We start from the raw sequence: 24040 nt of genomic DNA, 5'->3' as shown, positions 1-24040 counted from the left end.
CAAGTTACTTAATCTGTATATCTCTTTATCTGTAAAATGGTGATAGTAATGGTAGTGTCTGTCTTGGTTCTTACTGAATTTATCCACAGTGATCTCTCAATAAATGTTAGTTATACTATTTTTTTTAAAGATTTATTTATTTATTTACTTATTAGAGAGAGAGTGTGCACGAGCAGGGGTAGGAGCAGAAGGAGAGGGGGAGAGAATCTCAAGCAGACTCTGTGCTGGGCATAGAGCCTGAGGGGGGGGCTCAATCCCACAACCCCGGGATCATGACCTGGGCCGGAATCAAGAGTTGGGACACTTAACCAACTAAGCCACCCAGGTGCCTCTATCCTATTTCTTTTTAAGGGAGAAGGGTTCTAATAGTGAAAAAAAATTAATCTTCAGATAAAAGCAAAGTAAAAACCATTGCTTTACATGAAGTAGTTTAATTTCTTGGTACTTAAAAGTGTGGTTCATAGAGCAGTAATATCAGTACTATTTGGCAACTTGTTAGAAATGCAGAATCTCAGGTCCCACCCATCAATACTGAGTTAGAATCTGCATTTTAAAAAATCCTTGGGTGAGTCATATGCACCTTAAAGTTTGAAAAACTGTGTATTAGAAGATTTTTTTATTTTTATTTATTTTTTTTAATTAAAGATTTTATTTATTTATCTGATAGAGACACAGCAAGAGAGGGAACACAAGCAGGGGGAGAAGGAGAAGCAGGCTTCCTGCTGAGCAGGGAGCCTGATGTGGGCCTCGATCCCAGGACCCTGGGATCATGACCTGAGCCGAAGGCAGATGCTTAATGACCGAGCCACCCAGGCGCCCCTAGAAGATTTTTTAAAAAAGCTTTTATTTATTTATTTGTCAGAGAGAGCACGAGCAAGCACAAGCAGGGGGAGCGGCAGGCAGAGGGAGAAGCAGGCTCCCCACTGAGCAAGGAGCCTGATACAGAACTCGATCCCAGGATTCTGGGATCATAACCTGACACGGGGCTCCATCCCAGGACACTGGGGATCATGACCTGAGCCAAAGGCAGATGCTTAACTGACTGAGCCACCAGGTGCCCCTGTATTAGAAGATTTTAACATCATAGTGATGTTCTCTCTATCTTTATCTGTATCAAGGAAATCCTACAAAATCACAAGCAGAGTGGAGTAAAGCAGATGCGAACTCCATTTGGGGAAAAAACTAACGGCAGGCCTAATCCACAGAGTACAAAATACGTGTAAGGGCTGCCCAAAGCAACTGAGTTCCAGAAGAACCTACCTACAGAGGAAGTGCAGAAAGTTGCTGAAGGACCCATGGCCCAGAATGGGAACCTGTCACCTTAAAGGTGAAGGGTCTCCTCGCCTTAAAGGTGACTCCTTAAATGTGAGGGGTCTAATCAGGAAGTATAGATCCCTTGTTTACTATAGCCAACGCAGGAATTGGGGTGAGTATCGGAACTTGGAATGCCAGGAATTGGAATGAGCCTGGCTGAAATTGGACAAAAACCAGGAAGAGGAAGTAGGGAGATAAGGCACAGAGAGTTGAAGGGGGCCCAATGGCAGAAGCTCTCCAAAAAGCGCTAATGAAAAGAAAATACCCTTTCTGAAGGTAAGGGGCCCATCTAAAGGGCTAGGTCCTTTTTTTTGGGAAGTGGTTAGTGTGGTTACTGAGGGAAGCATGGTTGGCAGCAGGAGCCTTCCTGGACCCACGTTGTTTTAGAGAAGCACGAGAGGTGTGTCCCTGTGATCCCAGAGAGGCCTTATTTGCATCTGAATCTGGTACAACACTGGAGAGCTAGCTGTTGGTTTGTGTAGCCTGGCCCGGGACTGTGCACCACTGCTTCTCCCCAGACCCTCTTGTAAATAGCTGTAACAGGAAAACCTAATTCATTCAATGATGAGTAATAAAAAGCATTAATTTAGCATTGACACAAGGATGCTGTGAGAAGAAGGATGGATGAGAGCAGCAGACCCTATCAGTAGATGAGTTATACTCACAGCAGATGAATGTTGTGATCAGACCTTTCACCATAAAATAAGAAACTTTAAAAACAATCAGTCATATTCAACATCTGAATTTGCTTGTATTTAGTTAAGATTTTGTATCTATATTTACGAGAGGTAAGCTTGTAATTTTTCTTTTTATCAAGCGTTCGTTGCTGTCTTAAGACTAGTTAGAAAGTTGTTCTCGGGGTGCCTGGGTGGCTGTCGTTAAGCGTCTGCCTTCGGCTCAGGTCATGATCCCGGGGTCCTGGGATCGAGCCCCACGTCAGGCTCCCTGCTCAGCGGGGAATCTGCTTCTCCCTCTCCCTCTGCTGCTCCCCCTGCTGTGCTCTCCCTCTCTCTCAAATAAATAAAATCTTAAAAAAAAAAAAAGTTGTTTGTTTTTTTTTTATTTTTTGGAAGAGTTTTTAAAAGATGTTGCTATTTCTTCCTAAATGTCTGCAAGAATTCAACAGTAAAGGCATCTGGGCCAATTTTCTTTAGGTTTTTAAATAATAGATTCACTAAAAAAAATTAAGACTGTTGGGATTTTGTTTCTTCGGTTATCTGTTTTATGGTGTTTGTCAAGGATATTGTCCACTTAATGTTGTCAGATTTATTAGCATAAAGGTCCATTATAGTGTCTTCTTTTTTCCTCATGTTTATAAGAACTGTATTGTGTACTATTTTCCATCCCTTGGTATTTTGTGTTTTCTTTTTTTCCCTTATTAGTCCTGCCTTATTAGTGCTTTTAAAGAATCATCTTTTGACTTTGCTGATTCAATGTATATTCTTGACTTAAAAAATAAAGACATAATAAGGATAGTTGGGTATTTGAATAATACGACAAAATAAATGTATGGTAGCACAGGAGTCAGCATTATGCGTAGTGGAAAAATACTTAGAGATAACCATTAAAGACAGGAACAAGATTAAGCTCCAAGCAATATAGTAATTGCTATAACTGATACAGTTAGATATTAGAGGAGTAGGGATTAGAAAAGAGGAGGTAAAGGTATCATTATTAGGAGATGATATACCTGGAAAACCCAAGATAATCAACTGCTAAATTATTACAAACAATAAGAGAAGCCAGTGAAATAATGAGATATAATGATAATATACAGAAATTACTAGGTTTCATATTTCAACAAACCCCTTGAAACATAAAAAAGAAGAAAAGACTCTTTATAAAAGAACAACACAAAATAAAAAATATTTAGGGATAAACCTTTTAAAGGTATAAGACTTCCACAAAGAATACTTAAAAAAACGGAAAGACACAAATACTTCTTCAAATGGAAATATTATATCATATTTTTGGATAGGTAGATTCAACAAAATAAAGGTATTAAGTTCCTTAAGTTGTTTATGAATGTAATGTTTAAGTTTTCCAGTTAAAATATAGTTTAAAAAATTAGACAAGCTGATTCTAAAGTTCATATGGAAAAATTTACATACAAGAATAACCAGAAAAAATTGAAAAAGAAGCAGCATAAAGTAGGGTTATCAGATATTAAAATATTATTATAAAGTCTCAATATTTAAAACACTGGTACTAACACAAAGATAGTCGGAACAGTGGAACAGAAGAGAATGTTCAGAAATAGGCCCCGATACAAAAGAGAATATGGTAAAGGTGTTAACAGTTCAGTGGGGAGCAAAGTCAATAAAGAGCTGAGATAGCTGCATAGCCATGTTAAAGACAAAAAATAAAGTTGAATTTATATGTCACACTATAACTCATGATAAATTCCAAATGAATAAAAGATTTAAAATTTTAAAATGAAACCATGAAAATTCCAGGGGGGAAACATGGGAAAATTCCATTTTACCGTGGTGTGAGGTTGGGCCTTGCTAACAGTGACTACAAATCTGGAGACCATAAAAGAAACAAGTAAATTGAACTATATTTTAAAAATAATTCTTCATATCAGAAGATCCTTAGACAAGGTCATAAGACAGCCATATTGTAGGGGAGGGCTGAGGCTAGTCTATAAAGAATTAACTAGAAATTGCTAAAATTAAGACCAGTAACCAACAGGTAGGTTGACCAGGCACATAAACAGTTGACAAAAAAAAGGCAATGCAGATGATTCTTAAAGATACAAAAAGATGCTTAACTCACTCATTATAAGAGAAAAGCCGGTTAAAACCAGAGAGAGAACTATTTTTCACCTCTCCAGTCAGTTAAAAAACCAAAAGTTTAACATACTCTGTTGGACTTGAAAGTGTAGTAAAATAGGGAAATTACACCAGGTTAGTGGGGGCTTAAATGGATGCAGCACCTACGGAAGTTAATTTAGCAGTGCTTATCACAATTATAATTGCATTTTAAAAATCACATATAATACAATTACATGAAGTTTCTTAAAATTATAAATTTTAATTACGGAAAGCAATTTAAGGACTCCTAATAAGAGAACATTTAAAACAACATAGCATTTCCTCAAGTTTTATTTCAATTAATTTTTTTAAAAGATTTTATTTATTTATTTGAGATAGAGCACGAGCCGGGGGAGAGGCAGAGGGAGAAGCAGGTTCCCCGCTGAGCAGGGAGCCTGACGCAGGACTCAGCCCCAGGATCCTGAGATCATGACCTGAGCCAATGGCAGACGCTTACCGATTGAGCCACTGAGGCGCCCTATTTCAATTAATTTTTTAAAAATGTTTTGAGGGACGCCTGGGTAGGTCAGTTGTTAAGCGTCTGCCTTCAGCTCAGGTCCTGATCCCAGGGTCCTGGGATTGAGCCCTGCATCGGGCTCCCTGCTCCGCGGGAAGCCTGCTTCTCCCTCTCCCACTCCCCCTGCTTGTGTTCCTGCTCTTGCTGTCTCTCTGTCAAATAAATAAATAAAATCTTTAAAAATAAATAAATAAATAAAAAATGTTTTGAAATGGGCTTTTCTTTCTTTCTTTGTAGCCTGAACCACCAAAGAAACCATCTAATTGGAGAAGAAAACATGAAGAATTCATTGCCACCATAAGAGCAGCTAAAGGCCTTGATCAGGCACTTAAAGAGGGTGGAAAACTTCCTCCTCCTCCTCCACCTTCTTATGATCCTGGTATGTAGAATATTGTTGACAGAAATCTTCATATGGAGAGAAAATATTGATAGAATTTTTATTAATTTTAAGTTGTTAATAAAATTAATTTATAATAATGGAACTTGATGAAACATAATCTTTAAAAGTTTAACTATAAAATAATAGTGCTAATCCAGGCATTTAGGCTTATAAAGACACATTGGTGTTGAACATAGAAATACTTGATCTTTTTATCTCAATACTGTTATTTAAACATAAAACATTATAATATTTGAAAAATCATTGTAATATATCCCAGGAAATATTTGAAGAAGCTCACTATCATTTGAAATGTAGTCATTTGGTAAGATTCAGATTGTTATGTTGCCTAGTTCTTTGGTATTTTCTCATCCGGGAAAATACATCTCATAGTTTCTAAAAGGTATGTGTTTATGTGGGGAAACCACCATATAGATTGATTTACCTAAATTATGCTTTAAATTCATGTGTTAATATAGTTTCTTCATTAGGTGGGTAAAAGTTGCTTATTTGTTACCAAAAGCAAGGCAAGATGCTGGAAACCCAATATGAGATACTGAAATACTGAAAGATTTAAAATATACACAATTGACAATTTGACATTGGCTAGGAGAGTAGTTTAAAGAGGTAGTTATTTTAATATAAGAAGTTAGCTGCATTAAAATTGTGTTAGTATTCTTGATTGAGATTTATTTCTTAGTAAAGGGAAGTTCTTATATAAAATAAGTCAGGGAGATGAAAAGCATAGCATAGGGAATATAGTCAAAATATTGTAATTACATTGGTGACAGATCGGTGGTGTGGATTGAATATTGTATAGAATTGGCGCATCACCATATTGTATACCTGAAACTAGTGTAACATTGTATGTCAGCTATACTTCAGTAATAAATTTTTTAAAAAAATAAGTCCTTTAGAAAATCTAGATATGATCATTTTTAACATTTTATTGTAGTAGAGAGGTTGACAAACTATTTCTATAAAGGGCCAGATAGTATCTTAGTTAATGAGGTATATTTTTATCTCTTTTCATCTAAGAGAAAATACAACTGTATAAAGTTGATTTAACTATTTCTTGACAGTTTTCCTCTAATTAAAATAAAAGATTTTAACAGATTAGCCCAAATTTTAAAATTTATTTTTAATGTAATGTGTTATTACTGCTTAACTTAGTCTCCAGTATGAAAATATGTAGATATGGTAAAAACATATGGTATATTATAAAGGCAAAGAAGAACCCTGTTTTTCCTCTACGTATTCAGTCTTTTATACTAAGGATTTATCTTTTGGAGTTCCCCCCCTCAAATTTGATTCTAGGCTGGCAGAAAATTGGAATTTATCATATACTAGCAAACTTTTTTCTTAAATGTCTTTACTAAATTTAGTAGTCAGGTTGGGTGGTTATAAGGAAATGACAAGTTTTGCTTATCAAATGTTATTACTTTGTCATACATCTTGAATTACTGTTCATAAAAACTTATAATTCTTTGTTTCACTTCAAGAATTATGTTATTAATCTGTTTCTTTTTTCTGTTTTAGATTATATTCAGTGTCCATATTGCCAGAGGAGATTTAATGAAAATGCAGCTGATAGACATATTAATTTCTGTAAAGAACAGGCAGCACGTATTAGTAATAAAGGCAAATTTTCTACTGATACCAAAGGAAAGGTGACTTCTCGGACACAGGTGAAATGTTCAATTATTTCTACAAATAAAGGAGAAAATGACTCTTTCAGGTTCACAATTTTTTGCTTATGGTTTATAGAACATTTAGCTACAGTTTTTTTACCTTCTTAAAGTTTTATATTGTTCAGGGATTTAGTAAGAAATTTGAATGTTTAATTGAGAACAAATAATTGAATGGACTTGAGTTAGTAGAGTCTTGAAAATAATGCAGGCTGAAAAAGGTATTAGAAAAAGGTAAGAAAACTAGTTAAAAAGTAGGTGAAGCAGATTCAGAGGAAATAAGAGGATTTGGAAGAGTGAGAAAATGGCAGTAAAAATCCAAATTTGAAAATCAGGTAAGTACTGAATGTTTCCATGCTACGTATGACCATACACCCAAGGGAATGAAATCCTGGAGTCAAGTCCAACTGTTACTTCTGAACTTTTAGGCAAGTAACATTTCATGTAATTGCCTTTATTTCTTCATCTGTGACGTAGTCTGTATGATTTTTGTGAGAAGAAAATGAGATGGTATATATGAAAGCACCTCAAGAGCCATAAACCATAATATGGATTTTGTTATATGAAATTTTTACAGTACTGTTGTTTTTCATTAAGCATATTGTGACACAAAAACTTTGTCATACTTTTTTAAAAAAATTTATTTTAGAGAAAGAGAGAAGAGAACACGAATGGGAGGGGCAGAAGGAGAGGGAGAGAGACTCTCAAGCAGATTCCCCACTGAGTGAGGAGCCCGACGTGCGGCTCCATCTCAGGACCCTGAGATCATGACCTGATCCAAAACCAGGAGTCAGAGGCTTAACCGACTGTTGCCACCCAGGCGCCCTGATAATGTAATACTTTTCAGCAAACTTCATTTTTCAGAAAACTTTCATTTACAGTTTTTTTAGTACTGTAAATCTAGCAGGCAATAATAATCAAATCCATTTCACTTGTTACTTATGAATCAAATACTGGATTAAAAGACTCCATTACAATTGGAGCCTTCTTGAGAGGATCCATATAGAATTTTTGTTAATATTATTGGATCATCATCATTGTGGGGAAACAATGAAGAAAATTCATTTCGAAGAATTCCCAAAACAGAATCTTGTCAAAAATTCTTGACAAGAATTCTTGTCAAATATCTTGTCAAAAACATTTATCTTTTACTTAAATAGTTAAAATCATTTATATGATTTTTCTTTTGTCATAATAAAATAATTAGCAGAGTAAAAGAAATAGAATAGAATGTGTATATTCCATCAACTTGGTGCCAAATGATTGTAAATGTAAAATCCAGGTAGCTGATCATTCCCACTTTAAGCTGTATCAGTTCTGATTCTATGCCCAGTCATATATATTCATTTCAATGTAAGCCCATATTTTCTCATCTTCACTCAGGAAAATTTTATTGAGTACGCTCTCTGAACCAGGCACTACTGTACCAAGTACTGAGTCTATATTAGTAAACTAAATAGAATATTTTTCCAAAAGATGCTTAAAATGCATCCTTACTATATTTAGCAACTATAATCTAACCCAATTATAGCCCACTTTTTGACCCTGCTCTGATCAAAATAATGATAAAAATACAATGAAGATCTATTTCCTATTGGTAAAACCAAGAAGTTCCCCTATTTAGTTAAATTTCCATCATTCTTCTTCATTAGGAATTTTATCAAGTTCTGTCATGGCATATTAAAGTAGACTCATGAAGAATAGAAAACCCAAAATGTTACCTAGTATATACTAAATTAAAACATTTTATTAATTTAAAAGAACATATTATATTGAAATAGTCCATTTGTAACTTAGGTTCTGAAGTATTCTTTTCTCACCTTGGCTAAGTTACCTTATATGCTTAAACCAATTCAGTATGTATTTTATGATTTAGGAATTTTCAGTATTCTGATAGATAATTATCCTATTCATTTTATTTTTCTTAAATTTAATGTAATTTAATTTTTTTTTATTATTATGTTATGTTAATCACCATACATTACATCATTACTTTTTGATGTAGTGTTCCATGATTCATTGTTTGTGTATAACACCCAGTGCTCCATTCTAAAGTAATAAGGTTTAAATCTGGAAAGATGGTGTTCAAATTTTAATGAATTTTTTTCTTATTAAAGGCATTCCTGTTCCTTATGGGAAATTTGAAAAATATATATATATTTAAGTCATCTTAGTTGATATTTAAAAAATTTAATTTCGTCCTTTAATTTTTAAATTTTATTTATTTATTTTTATTAGAGAAAGAGAGAGAAAGGGAGGGACAGAGGGAGAGAGAGAATCCCAAGCAGGCTCCACACACAATGTGGAGCCTGATGCAGCGCTTGTTCTCATGATAGTGAGATCATGACCTGAGCTGAAATCAAGAGTCAAGACGCTTAACTGACTAGCCACCCAGGCGCCCCTCTTATTTTATACAACACTTTTATTCTGATTTTTTTCCTCCTTATTTTCTTCAGTTATTTTATTGTAAATTATACACGTGGAAAAAAAACACACAAAATACACATACGTGCATAACCACAAAAAGGTTAAGAAATAGGGTATTATCAATCTCACAGAGCCTCTACTATACTGTTTCACTCCCAGAATTCTAATGTTCTCTGCTTCTTAGACGCTCACCCCATAAAATAGTCACTATTCTGATTTTACATATAAATCAGTTTTTGCCTTTTATATAGTCTCCAGACCATGATTGCACTTTTATTTACTGTGGCTTTATAAATCTTGATGCCATGATGGATTTGTAGTTATTTTCTCCTCCATTTTCTCTTCACTTGAAAATAGACAGTTGAAAATATTTTCTAATTTGTGATTTCTTCTTTATTTTTTTTGTTATTGTTGTTGGTTGTTTTTATTTTTGTATTTTTTGTATGTTTGTATTTATTTTGTTTTTGTTTGTTTTTATTTTTTAACTGGAGTATGATATACTCTGCCTGATCTTCCCCACCCTCCATAATCCATACCTTCCCTCCCTTCCAACTGACTTAGTTCCCTCCATGCTCTAAAATACACCCCTGATCCAGGCAAATCGGTCTCCTTCACATTCGCATCTATAAAATGGGGATAATATGTACCTACCTCAGCAGTTATCAAGAGCATACAGCGAAATAATGCCTATTGGTGTGATTTCTTCTTTTACTCATAGTTTGTTCAAATGTGAGTCATTTACTTCCAGATATTTGGTGCTCCTCCAGATGTTTATTGCTGATTTTTTTTTTACTTAATTCTCTTAGGGTCTGAGAACATACTTGGTAAGATTTTCATCTTTTGAGATTTGTTTTATTGCCTAGCATGTGGTCTTTTTCGGTGACTGTTCCTACAGTCTTCATCTATGATTGTGACTTTTTCAGGATCATTAATTTCACCAGCTTTTCACTTAAGTATTTTGAATTTCTCTTATTAATTGTATTTATATTTACAGTTTGTTAATATCTTTCCTATTTGTTGACCTTTATATCATATGGAGTGTGCCTTTTTGTCTATGGCAACATTCTTTGTGTTGAAGTTTGTTTCATCTGATAGTGTATTGCTGTTTCAGTTTGATCATGCTAATTTCCTTTCAGTTCTTTAACTTGAATTTGTGTTGTCAGAATGTGTTTCATCTGATAATGAATAACCATTTCAGCTTAATTATGTTAAATTTCCTTCTAATTCTTTCACTTAAATTTGTGTTTTTGCATCTCCTGTAGACAGCCTGTAATTAGTTCATCTTTTTTAAAATCCAGTCTGACAACCTCAAACTGTTGGTTGAAGTGTTTAGGCATTTACACTCAATGTAATTATTAAATATGTTTGTGGTTAAGTTGGCCATGTTGCTGTTTTCTATTTTTGTCTTTTCTTTTTATTCCTCTGATACTTCTTCCTTGCTTCTTTTGTTTTAGTAAAAGATATTTTATTTCCTCTATTGGTTTTCAATCATCATATTTTTTTAAATGGTTACTCTAGGAATAACAAAATGCATTTTTTAACTTATCCCCTTCTGTGGATATTTCCACATATCTCTCACCGATCTTAGTGTTATTGTTATATATATGTAACTCTATAAACCCATCAGTATTCTTTTTTTTTTTTTTTAAAGATTTTATTTATTTGACAGAGAGAGACAGAGAGGGAAAACAAGCGGAGGTAGTGGGACAGAGAGAAGCAGGCTTCCCGCTGAGCAGGGAGCCCGATGCGGGGCTCGATCCCTGGACCCTGGGATCATGACCTGAGCCAAAGGCAGACGCTTAACAACTAAGCCACCCAGGCGCCCCTAAACCCATCAGTATTCTTGATGTGTGTTGTTACACAGTGTTACATATACTTATACATATATATATATATATATACTTATATATATATACTTACACCTTTAAAAGCCATCTGTCTTTTAAAGAAATTAGAAGATAATAAATATATAATCATTTACATATATCATATATGCACATGTATGTTTATGCACACCACATATACTTTTTTTTTCTTCTGCCTCTACTGCCTCCTCACACACATATTTTGTATTTTACTTGCGTATTACTTACTCCCATATTATCATTTTCATATCTCTTCATTTCTTCTTCTAAATCTCAGTTGCCATATTTTGTCATTTGCCTTCAATCAAAAGAGGCTTCTTTAGCCTTCTAAGAGTGCAGATATGCTGGCAAGGAATTTTCTGGTTTTGGTTATCTGAAAAAAATGTCTATATTTTGCCTTTATTTCTCTGTTGAGATTTTCTATGTGTTTATTCACTATTACCATCTTTTCCTTTAATTCTTGTATATTTATCCCTTTACTTTTTGAACATACTCATAATAACTGTTTTGAAGGCTGTAACTGCTAAATGTAATATACCTGTGCCCACCTAGGTTTTAGTGTTGACTATATTTTTTGCCAAATATAGGTCATGTTTTTCTCTTTTCCTTTTCCTTTTCTTTCCTTGCCTCACCCTTCCTCGTCCTTGCTTCTTTCTCTTTCCTGCAGTTAAACCCAGAATACACAGTTACTAGTTTTCTAGAAGTACTGCTTTTGGTTTCCAGTCTTTTAAAATCTTTTTTCAAGATCCTTTTTTATGGTCTATAGGAGAGTTAAGCAGCTATTTCACTCCCTCACCATTAAGTTTGTAATCTGTTACTGCATTTTTTAATTTCTTAAGGTTGTCTATTTTTCTGATTTCCTATGTTACTTTTTATAGTTTCTAACTCCCTGTTAATATTTTCAGAGTTGTCTTTTATTTCTTTAAATCTAGTAAGCATAATTGTTTTACATTATGTATCTGATAATTGTGGTGTTACGTGATCTTTGTAGATATGTTCTTGCTTTTATTTTCTCAATCATGGTTTCTTATATCATTATATACATAATTATTTTTGATCATTTGGTGCTTGTTGCCCTCAAAAAATTATTCATGAGTATTGTTCATGTGAAGAGCCTTCTAGTTTCTTCCGGGTATCTAAGAGTACTACTAATTTGGAAGTACTTTAATTTTTGGCTTAGTTTGCCTGGCCACCTAGTAATACAGATTTATACAGCAAATCCACATGACAGCCAGTCTATTGTTATAATCTTAAATGTTGTTGGCCCACGGTTTATTTTTTTCTTCTTATCTGACATTCATTGCTTATAAAGTGATTTTTTAATACTTTCCAGAGCATTTTTACTTTTTAGTTGAAAGGTCAGTCCAAATAGTGCCTTTTTCCTATTTTATCAGAAATGAATGCCCTCCTTGTTCTTTAAGCTCTTTCCAGTTTCAAGAAAAAGTCTTTATAAACATAAATACTTGACTAAGGAAATTTATTATATTTGTGATCTATATAAAAGCACATGAAATAATAAATATCTAACAAATATATATTTAATGAATGAAGGAAATATGGATTGAATGTAACTGTATAAAAATAAAGTGATTTTGTTTTTCTGATCACTAAAATGGATTTATACAAAATTGTTAATTACTGAAGTTATCCTGAAAGCCTAAAGACTTGACCTCTGCATATGTAATATATGCTGTACCAGCACTCTTTGTTTATGCTAATCATTTTGCTCTTTTTTGGTAGTTGGCACAGTATGAGTGGCTCATCAATCCTGTTTCTTAGTCCAGTTTTATGGAGCCTATTTTTAGTAGACATGCCTGTGATATTTTTTTTAATTATTATTTTTTTATTCTTATGTTAATCCCCATACATTACATCATTAGTTTTAGATGTAGTGTTCCATGATTCATTGTTTGTACATAACACCCAGTGCTCCATGCAGAACGTGCCCTCCTCAATACCCACCACCAGGCCAACCCATCCTCCCACCCCCCTCTCCCCCAGAACCCTCAGTTTGTTTTTCAGAGTCCATCGTCTCTCATGGTTCGTCTACCCCTCCGATTTCCCCCGCTTCATTCTTCCCCTCCTGCTACCTTCTTCTTCTTTTTTTTTCTTAACATATATTGCATTATTTGTTTCAGAGGTACAGATCTGAGATTCAACAGTCTTGCACAATTCACAGCGCTTACCAGAGCACATACCCTCCCCAGTGTCTATCACCCAGTCACCCCATCCCTCCCTCCCCACCCCCGACTCCAGCAAGCCTCAGTTTGTTTCCTGCGATTAAGAATTCCTCATATCAATGAGGTCATATGATACATGTCTTTCTCTTTTTGACTTATTTCGCTCAACATAATACCCTCCAGTTCCATCCACGTCGTTGCAAATGGCAAGATCTCATTCCTTTTGATGGCTGCATAATATCCCATTGTGTATATATACCACATCTTCTTTATCCATTCATCTGTCGATGGACATCTTGGCTCTTTCCACAGTTTGGAATTGTGGACATTGCTGCTATAAACATCGGGGTGCACGTACCCTTTCGGATCCCTACTTTTGTATCTTTGGGGTAAATACCCAGTAGTGCAATTGCTGGATCATAGGGTAGCTCTATTTTCAACTTTTTGAGGAACCTCCATACTGTTTTCCAGAGTGGCTGCACCAGCTTGCATTCCCACCAACAGTGTAGGAGGGTTCCCCTTTCTCCGCATCCCCACCAACATCTGTCATTTCCTGACTTGTTAATTTTAGCCATTCTGACTGGTGTGAGGTGGTATCTCATTGAGGTTTTGATTTGGATTTCCCTGATGCCGAGCGATATTGAGCACTTTTTCATGTGTCTGTTGGCCATTTGGATGTCTTCTTTGGAAAAATGTCTGTTCATGTCTTCTGCCCATTTCTTGATTGGATTCTTTGTTCTTTGGGTGTTGAGTTTGATGAGTTCTTTATAGATTTTGGATACTAGCCCTTTATCTGATATGTCATTTGCAAATATCTTCTCCCATTCTGTCGGTTGTCTTGGTTTTGTTGACTGTTTCCTTTGCTTTGCAAAAGCTTTTTATCTTAATGAAGTCCCAATAGTTCATTTTTGCCCTTGCTTCCCTTGCCTTTGGCAATGTTTCTAGGAAGAAGTTGCGTTGGCTGAGGTCAAAGAGGTTGCTGCCTGTGTTCTCCTTTAGGATTTTGATGGACTCCTGTCTCACATTGAGGTCTTACAACCATTTGGAGTCTATTTTTGTGTGTGGTGTAAGGAAATGGTCCAGTTTCATTCTTCTCCATGTGACTATCCAATTTTCTCAACACCATTTGTTGAAGAGACTGTCTTTGTTCCATTGGACATTCTTTCCTGCTTCGTCGAAGATTAGTTGACCATAGAGTTGAGGGTCCATTTCTGGGCTCTCTATTCTGTTCCATTGATCTCTGTGTCTGTTTTTGTGCCAGTACCATACTGTCTTGATGATGACAGCTTTGTAATAGAGCTGGAAGTCCGGAATTGTGATGCCGCCAGCTTTGCTTTTCTTTTTCAACATTCCTCTAGCTATGCGGGGTCTTTTCTGGTTCCATACAAATTTTAGGATTATTTGTTCCATTTCTTTGAAAAAAGTGGATGGTATTTTGATGGGGATTGCATTGAATGTGTAGATTGCTCTAGGTAGCATTGACATCTTCACAATATTTGTTCTTCCAATCCATGAGCATGGAACGTTTTTCCATTTCTTTGTGTCTTCCTCAATTTCTTTCATGAGTATTTTATAGTTTACTGAGTACAGATCCTTTGTCTCTTTGGTTAGATTTATTCCTAGGTATCTTATGGCTTTGGGTGCAATTGTAAATGGGATTGACTCCTTAATTTCTCTTTCTTCTGTCTTGTTGTTGGTGTATAGGAATGCCACTGATTTCTGTGCAGTGATTTTATATCCTGCCACTTTACTGAATTCCTGTATGAGTTCTAGCAGTTTTGGGATGGAGTCTTTGGGGTTTTCCACATAAAGTATCATATCATCTGCAAAGAGTGAGAGTTTGACTTCTTCTTTGCCAATTTGGATGCCTTTGGTTTCTTTTTGTTGTTTGATTGCTGTGGCTAGGACTTCCAATACTATGTGGAATAGCAGTGGTGATAGTGGACATCCCTGCCGCATTCCTGACCTTAGGGGGAAAGCTCTCAGTTTTTCCCCATTGAGAATGATATTCGCTCTAGGTTTTTCATAGATGGCTTTTATGATATTGAGGTATGTACCCTCTATGCCTATACTCTGAAGAGTTTTGATCAAGAAAGGATGCTGTACTTTGTCAAATGCTTTTTCTGCATCTATTGAGAGGATCATATGATTCTTGTTCTTTCTTTTGTTAATGTATTGTATCACATTGATTAATTTGCGGATGTTGAACCAACCTTGCAGCCCAGGGATAAATCCCACTTGGTCGTGGTGAATAATCCTTTTAATGTACTGTTGGATCCTATTGGCTAATATTTTGGTGAGAATTTTTGCATCCATGTTCATCAGGGATATTCGTCTGTATGTAATTCTCCTTTTTGATGGGGTCTTTGGTTTTGGGATCAAGGTAATACTGGCCTCATAAAACGAGTTTGGAAGTTTTCCTTCCATTTCTATTTTTTGGAACAGTTGCAGAAGAATAGGTATTAATTCTTCTTGAAATGTTTGGTAGAATTCCCCTGGGAAGCCATCTGGCCCTGGGCTTTTGTTTTTTGGGAGATTTTTGATGACTGCTTCAATTTCCTTAGTGGTTATAGGTCTGTTCAGGTTTTCTATTTCTTCCTGGTTCAGTTTTGGTAGTTGATACATCTCTAGGAATGCCTCCATTTCTTCCAGGTTATCTAATTTGCTGGCATAGAGTTGCTCATAATATGTTCTTATAATTGTTTGTATTTCTTTGGTGTTGGTTGTGATCTCTCCTCTTTCATTCATGATTTTGTTGATTTGGGTCATTTCTCTTTTCTTTTTGATAAGTCTGGCCAGGGGTTTATCTATCTTGTTAATTCTTTCAAAGAACCAGCTCCTAGTTTCATTGATCTGTTCTACTGTTCTTTTAGTTTCTATTCCATTGATTTCTGCTCTGATCTTTATGATTTCTCTTCTCCTGCTGGGTTTAGGCTTTATTTGCTGTTCTTTCTCCAGCTCCTTTAGGTGGAGGGTTAGGTTGTGTACTTGAGACCTTTCTTGTTTCTTGAGAAAGGCTTGTATTGCTATATACTTTCCTCTTAGGACTGCCTTTGCTGCATCCCAAAGATTTGAACAGTTGTGTTTCATTTTCATTGGTTTCCATGTATTTTTTTAATCCTTCTTTAATTTCCTGGTTGACCCATTCATTCTTCAGTAGGATGCTCTTTAGCCTCCATGTATTTGAGTTCTTTCTGACTTTCCTCTTGTGATTGAGTTCTAGTTTCAAAGCATTGTGGTCTGAAAATAGGCAGGGAATGATCCCAATCTTTTGGTACCGGTTGAGACCTGATTTATGACCTAGGATGTGATCTATTCTGGAGAATGTTCCATGGGCACTAGAGAAGAATGTGTATTCCGTTGCTTTAGGATGGAATGTTCTGAATATATCTGTGAAGTCCATTTGGTCCAGTGTGTCATTTAAAGTCTTTATTTCCTTGTTGATCTTTTGCTTAGACGATCTGTCCATTTCAGTGAGGGGGGTGTTAAAGTCCCCCACTATTATTGTATTGTTGTCAATGTGTTTCTTTGCTTTTGTTATTAATTGCCTTATATTATTGGCTGCTCCCGTGTTAGGGCCATAGATATTTACAATTGTTAGATCTTCTTGTTGGATAGATCCTTTAAGTAGGATATAGTGTCCTTCCTCATCTCTTATTACAGTCTTTGGTTTAAAATCTAATTCATCTGATACAAGGATTGCCACCCCAGCTTTCTTTTGGTGTCCATTAGCATGGTAAATGGTTTTCCACCCCCTCACTTTCAATCTGGGGGTGTCTTTGAGTCTAAAATGAGTCTCTTGCAGACAGCATATCGATGGGTCTTGTTTTTTAAATTCAGTCTGATAGCCTGTGTCTTTTGATTGGGGCATTTAACCCATTTACATTCAGGGTAACTATTGAAAGATAGGAATTTAGTGCCATTGTATTGCCTGTAAGGTGACTGTTACCGTGTATCGTCTGTGTTCCCCTCTGGTCTATGTTGCTTTTAGGCTCTCTCTTTGCTTAGAGGACCCCTTTCAAGATTTCTTGTAGGGCTGGTTTTGTGTTTGCAAATTCCTTTAGTTTTTATTTGTCCTGGAAGCTTTTTATATGTCCTTCAATTTTCAATGAATGCCTAGCTGGATAGAGTATTCTTGGCTGCATATTTTTATCATTTAGTGCTCTGAATATATCCTGCCAGTCCCTTCTGGCCTGCCAGGTCTCTGTGGATAGGTCTGTTGCCAATCTAATGTTTCTACCCTTGTAGGTTACATATCTCTTCTCCCGAGCTGCTTTCAGGATTTTCTCTTTGTCTGTGAGACTCGTAAGTTTTATTATTAGATGTTGGGGTGTTGACCTATTTTTATTGATTTTGAGGGGGGTTCTCTGTGCTTCCTGGATTTTGATGCCTGTTTCCTTCCCCAAATTAGGGAAGTTCTCTGCTATAATTTGCTCCATTATACCTTCTGCCCCTCTCTCTCTTTCTTCTTCTTCTGGGATCCCAATTATTCTAATGTTGTTTCGTCTTATGGTATTGCTTATCTCTCGAATTCTGCCCTCGTGATCCAATAGTTGTTTATCTCTCTTTTTCTCAGCTTCTTTATTTTCCATCATTTGGTCTTCTCTATTACTGATTCTCTCTTCTGCCTCATTTATCCTAGCAGTTAGCACCCCCATTTTTTATTGCACCTCATTAATAGCCTTTTTGATTTCTACTTGGTTAGATTTTAGCTTTTACTTCTCCAGAAAGGGTTTCTCTAATAACTTCCATATTTTTTTCAAGCCCAGCTAGTATCTTTAAAGTGATGATTCTGAACTCTAGATCTGACATTGTACTAATGTCCGTATTGAGTACATCCCTGGCAGTCGGTACTACCTCTTGTTCTTTTTGTTGAGGTGATTTTTTCCGTCTTGTCATTTTGTGCAGAGGAGAATAGATTAATGAGAGAACAAAATGCTAGCAGAGTAACCACGTCTCCAGAAAATATACTCTAAACAAATCAGAAAAGACCTGAAGCAGTGGAAAAAGAAACGGAAAGAGAGAAAAAAGAAAAAGAAAAAAAAGAAAAAGATAAAGATAAAAACATACAAAAACAAACAAAACAAAGCAACAACAACAAAAAAAAACAAAATGTGATCAAATATGATCAGGCTGGTATATAGATCAGTGCCACACCCTAGATTTGGGGTGTATTTTGGTCTGTTAGAAGAAAGTGCCTCCCAAAATTTTAAAGAAAGAAAAACTTATATATGTACAAAAATAAGGGTTGATATGATGAAGGGATGGAATATGACTGTAAAGATGGAAATTATAAAAAATTTTATAAAAGGAATTGATAAGAAGTTGTTTGAAAAAAGAAAGGATTTAAAAAAAGAAAAAAGAAAAAAAGGGAGAGAATGTGATCAGGCAGGGGAGTAGAAAAAACCATATACTAGAGATTTAGGGTATATTTTAATCTGTTAGAAGAAACTATCTCAAAATTTTAAAGAGAGAACAACTTATATATATATGCCAAAAATACGGGTAACTACTATAAAGGGATAGAATATGACTCTAAAAATGAAAAATAAAAATGTTTTTTTTAAAAAAAGGGATTGATAAGATGTTGGTTGAAAAAGGGAAAAAGAAAAATTCAAAAAAAAAAAACAGTTAAAAAAAATTAACTTTGAAAGACTAAAGAGTCATGGTAAAAAAGCCATGAATTCTATGTGCAGTATTCCCCTAGCGCTGGAGTTCTGCCGTTCTCATTGATCGGTAATCTTGGTCTTGGCTGGCTGTGCTCGCTGATCTTCTGGGGGAGGGGCCTGTTGCCGTGGTTTCCAAATGTCTTAGCCGGAGGCGAATTTGCCCCGCCCTTGCCCCCTCCGGGCTAAGTGATCTGCTCGGGTTTGAGCTCCGGAGCTTTTGTTCTCTGCGAGCTTTCCGTACAGCTTTGGAGGCGGAGAGTGAAAATGGCGGCCTCCCAATCTCCGCCGCGGAGGAGCCGAGAACTTGGGCCCCGCTCCTCAGTGAGCCCCCAGAGAAAAGCCGTCAGTCACTCCTGTCTCCCCGGTCTCCGGCCAGACTCCGTGCTCACCCGGCCTGTGACCGCGCGTTTCTATCTCTGGCACCGGACCCCGGGTGGAGTCTCCAAACCCAGCAGATCCCCGCAGTGCGCTCCCGCGCGGCTCCTCCCGGGGGAGGAAGGTGAGTCTCCCCGGATCTGCCGCTTGTTGGGTCCCTGCTGGAGGAGCAGGGGCCCGACTGGGCCGTGGATCACGGTTTATGGCCACCCCGAGCTGAGAGCCCGCGCCTGGGCTCCGCCTCTGCAGCCGGCTTCCCTGCTCGTTACCTGGGAGCTCTGCTGCCCTCAGGCACCCCCGGTCTTTCTGTGACCCCGAGGGTCCTGAGACCACACTGTCCCGGAGGGTTCCACCCCCCGCTTAGACACCAGAGTGACGTCTCTCAGCGGAGCAGACTTTTAAAAGTTCCGATTTTGTGCTCCGTGGTTCTATCACTTGCCAGAAGCGGCCAACGGAGGCCCCTCCCTCGCCGTCTATCCTCCCGAATATCGCCTCGGATTCACTTCTCCGCCCGTCCTACCTTCCAGAAAGTGGTCGCTTTTCTGATGAGAGAGTTGTTGCTATTCTTTTCTTCGATCTCCTACTCCTCCGCCATCTTGCTCCGCTCCCCCATGCCTGTGATATTTTAACAGGTCTTTGTTAGGGCTTGTTTTCCATATTGTTAGTTTTAAAATCTTTCCTAATGTCTTCATTGGTATTTTAGTGGGAGACACTGATATTAATCCGATGTCCTTTTAAAGATTTATTTATTCATTTTAGAGAGAGAGACACACACAGTGCACGGATGTGCGAGTGAGGAAGGGGCAGAGGGAGAGAATCCCCAAGCATACTCCCTGCGTGGAGCCCGACCCTGGGGATCTCACATCCCCAAGATCATGACCTGAGCTGAAACCAAGAGTCTGACGCTCAACCGACTGAGCCACCCAGGTGCCCCCAGATGCACCTTTTTTCCCTTTAAAAAAAAAAAAATTTATGGGCGCCTGGGTGGCTCAGATGGTTAGGCGTCTGCCTTCGGCTCAGGTCATGATCCCAGGGTCCTGGGATCAAGTTCCACATCAGGCTTCCCGCTCCTTGGGAGCCTGCTTTTCCCTCTGTTTCTCTCTGTCTCTCATGAATAAATAAATAAAATCTTTAAAAAAAAAAAATTTACAAGGCACCTGGGTGGCTCAGTTGTTAGCGTCTGCCTTCGGCTCAGGTCATGATCCCAGGGTCCTGGGATCGAGTCCCGCATCGGGCTCCCTGCTCTGCGGGAGGCCTGCTTCTCCCTCTCCCACTCCCCCTGCTTGTGTTCCCTCTCTCGCTGTCTCTCTCTCTGTCAAATAAATAAATAAAATCTTTTTAAAAATTTATTTTATTAAAAATTAATTACCATAGATTGTGTTACTAGTTTCAGTGGTAGAGTTTAGTGATTTATCAGTTGCCAATTGCCTTTTTAAACCAGAAACACCTCTTAGGTTTTCAAAGAAACAGTGTCTTTATATGGCTTATCTACAAAGGGTCCTAGTCACTTGTTCATTTGACAGATAGTTATTGACGTTTTTCTAGTTGCCAAGTGATTAATAAATTTCCACTTCTGGGATAATAGTGCCAAATGTGCATGGAATTTGTGTGTGTGTGAGAAAGAGAGAGAGAGAAAAGCCTTTTTATCAGGATTTATTTTCCTTAAAAGGTTACGTACTAAATTTTGAAGGGTATAATATTTGACTTTAAAATTTGTGTTTAGCTAGCCGTTTTTAGTAGTAGTGCATTTTAAATTTTATACTGTTTATTGGTTATAAAATCTGATTTGATTTTTGGAGATTATGTTTAAAACCAGTTTTTCACACAAAGTCCTAAGCATTCTCACTATGGTATTGGGCTACATCTCAAGTACAGTCATCACTTTATAGTTGAAGCATAGGGCTAGAACTAAAGTGGCATGAGTCTTAATTACTTTGTGTTGTTAAGTTGGGGTATAACCTTGGGCAAATTCATTTTGTTATATTGGAGCAGGTGATCAATAAGATACTTTAATATTCAGTAACAGCAAAATTGGCTCAGGTAAGAGACAGTAAAATAAAATTGATAATGATATCTTTCTAGAGAGTAGAGAAAAAAAATAAGTACCCTATCTTTCTTCAACCCATGTTCTATTCATCTAACATGATCTGGTGAGGATAGTGAAGCCAGAATTAGCTCTTTCTCTTCACATTCAGGAAATCCATAAGGCAGCTATTGTAAAACTTGTCCAGACTTTTTTGTAATCTTATGAATTATTATCAGTAGGACAATGGCTGGATTATATGTATGAAATATAAAACCATACCTAGGAACGTGTAAAAAATTTGACCTTTAAAGCTGCACTGCTAAGTGAGCATCATTGGGTGTTTCTAAGTTTTTCTATTAATATTTGTTTGGCATTTAAAATCTTCACATTGCAGAAATTTTTTCCATTTGACCTATTTTTTTTTTTTCTGTGAACTGGGCAAAGCTGCTCTTAGTTTATTTTAGCAGTGGAACATCTGAGCCAAACTTTTAGTACACTAGTTTTGAAATGGAACATATTTTGGTAACCTCTCTCTGAGATGATGTATTTTAATCTGTACTTTCTCAGTTTGGGTAATCCATTAGCTAATAAAAAAAATATTTAAGGGTATGTGAGCTTTTGAAATGCTAGTTTACAACCTATAATCAAAAGTGATGTTGATAAATTATTTTATTTTCATTATTTTAGTATAAGCCGCCTGCACTTAAAAAGTCAAATTCTCCTGGAACTGCACCATCAGGATCTTCACGATTACCACAACCAAGTGGCACTAGCAAAACTGTTGTAGGTAATGAGCTCCATAAATAACTTGATTTTTTTTTTTTTTTTTTTTTTTTTAGAGACAGAAATGAAGATAGTGTTGTGTTTTGGATTATTAAAATAGATTTATAATTAGGAAGAGATGTGGAGGATAAGTAATTCTTTCTGGGTAAAAATAAAGTAACTTTCAATAACTTTCTACTTAGGATACTTCATAGTCCTTTTTTCCCACCTTGTCTATCCTTGATGTTGTTACTGGTACATCAGAGTAGTCAACCAAGTTCTTTTCTTGATTCTTTGACCACAGTATTTTCCCCTCATTTTCATGTTTACAGCTCTGAACTTGACAGTTGTCCTAATAGACACATGCTTAATGACTTGAAGGAGATATTGACTAACTGAAGTGCACCTTTATTTATATATAAATTGAATAAAGGAATATGGAAATTAGAAATGAAGGATGTTATACGTTCTTTGGAAATTCCATTTTTAAAAAACCTTTTCTTAGTTGATAACTTGTTTTGATTTGTTGCCACAAAGATTTATTGCCACTAAAGCATTGTTTCCTTGTCAGATGCTCTGTTTTATGTGATTTTTCTTTTTCAGAATGTCGTTAAAACTAATAACCTTTTTTATTATAAGGTGTGCCTTCAGGTAAAGTGTCTTCAGTTAGCAGCTCTTTGGGAAACAAACTTCAGACCTTATCTCCCTCCCATAAAGGGATAGCAGCCCCTCATGTAGGGTAAGTCTATTTGAATTTAATTCATTAGTGATACACACACACACACACACACATGCAAATGATACTAAGGTTTTATTTTATTTAGGTAATTAGCTTTTTCATTAACCTTGATTTTCTTTCTAAAGTTCATTTGTCTTTTAACATATTGCTGGTCAGAGGTACATACACTTCTCTTGAGGATCTAAATTAGGATAACCATTTTGATGGGTACTAAAGAGGGCACGTTCTTCATGCAGCACTGGGTGTTATACGCCAACAATGAATCATGGAACACTACACCACAAACTAATGATGTACTGTATGATGACTAACATAACATAATAATAATAAAAAAAAGAATAACCATTTTGTTTGCATATGCAAACAATGAATCATGGAACACTACACCACAAACTAATGATGTACTGTATGATGACTAACATAACATAATAATAATAAAAAAAATGATAACCATTTTGGAAAAAAATCTAGTGGCATGTATCAAGAGCCCAAAAAACATTCATACTCTTTGAATAATTTTACTTCTCGAAATCTAGTCTAAGGAAATCATTTGAAATACAGAAGATTTTTGTAATAACCATTATTTATGAAACCTTATGTATCAGGCACTGTGCTAAACATTTTTCATATATTTTTATTAAAACCACCCCACCACCATAGGATGAGGGGATCTGAGAACCAAAGTAATTTGCTCAAAGCCGCACAGCTATTAAGAGTTGGAAGCAGGATACAAATTAGAGTCTATTTGGCTCTAAACATTGGTTTCTTTCACATGGTTTTATGACAATGTAAAAAAAATAAAATCACCTAAATTTCTAGCTTTGTTTGAATAGCAAACTATAACAGTCTATACAGGGATGTTAGGCAACCATAAAATGTATATACATTTTTAAAGGGATGATTCTACTATAACAGGAGAAGAATGTAGGGTATTAACTCCCATGTATACTGAGATAGAAACTATAAAAATGTGTGTAGACAAAAAAGACAAAATATGCTGAAATATTAACTGGATGATTATTTTCCACTTATTTAATATTTTAAAAATACTTTTTAATCTTTCTACAGTTTTATATACATGGCTTTTAAGAAAGTAGCATAATTAAGCTTTGCACAATTATTTTAATTGTGGGAAAAATTGTTGGTAATATACTAGAGATTTTAAAAAATCCTCCTATCTCAGTAAAACTCCCTTTCTCTTCCATTTTGGTAAATCAGAAAATTAAGGGTTACCATGTAATACACATGGTATACACATGTGTACACAAAGTATACACATAGAA

At 36.1% G+C, this 24040-nt stretch overlaps 1 protein-coding gene across 6 annotated transcripts in view; it reads left to right on the top strand.

Moving 5' to 3' along the window:
• Positions 1-24040, top strand: part of ZC2HC1A (zinc finger C2HC-type containing 1A) — a 57196-nt gene that overhangs the window by 12409 nt on the left and 20747 nt on the right. For all 6 annotated transcript variants that reach the window (XR_010410632.1, XM_064588175.1, XM_064588171.1 and 3 more), the window contains exons 4-7: positions 4885-5026; positions 6566-6714; positions 21944-22043; positions 22658-22757. Coding sequence is in view for 5 of the 6 variants with exons in the window: in XM_064588175.1 (XP_064444245.1) it covers positions 4885-5026; positions 6566-6714; positions 21944-22043; positions 22658-22757 (491 nt within the window). In the remaining variant the exon portion in view is untranslated. The remainder of the gene's footprint in view (positions 1-4884; positions 5027-6565; positions 6715-21943; positions 22044-22657; positions 22758-24040) is intronic.

The sequence above is a fragment of the Mirounga angustirostris genome, unplaced genomic scaffold (assembly GCF_029215605.1).
Source record: "Mirounga angustirostris isolate CCGP_5_RB_7025 unplaced genomic scaffold, mMirAng1.0.hap1 SCAF_4, whole genome shotgun sequence".
NCBI lineage: Eukaryota > Metazoa > Chordata > Mammalia > Carnivora > Phocidae > Mirounga > Mirounga angustirostris.
This window is presented reverse-complemented; position numbering and strand designations above follow the sequence as displayed.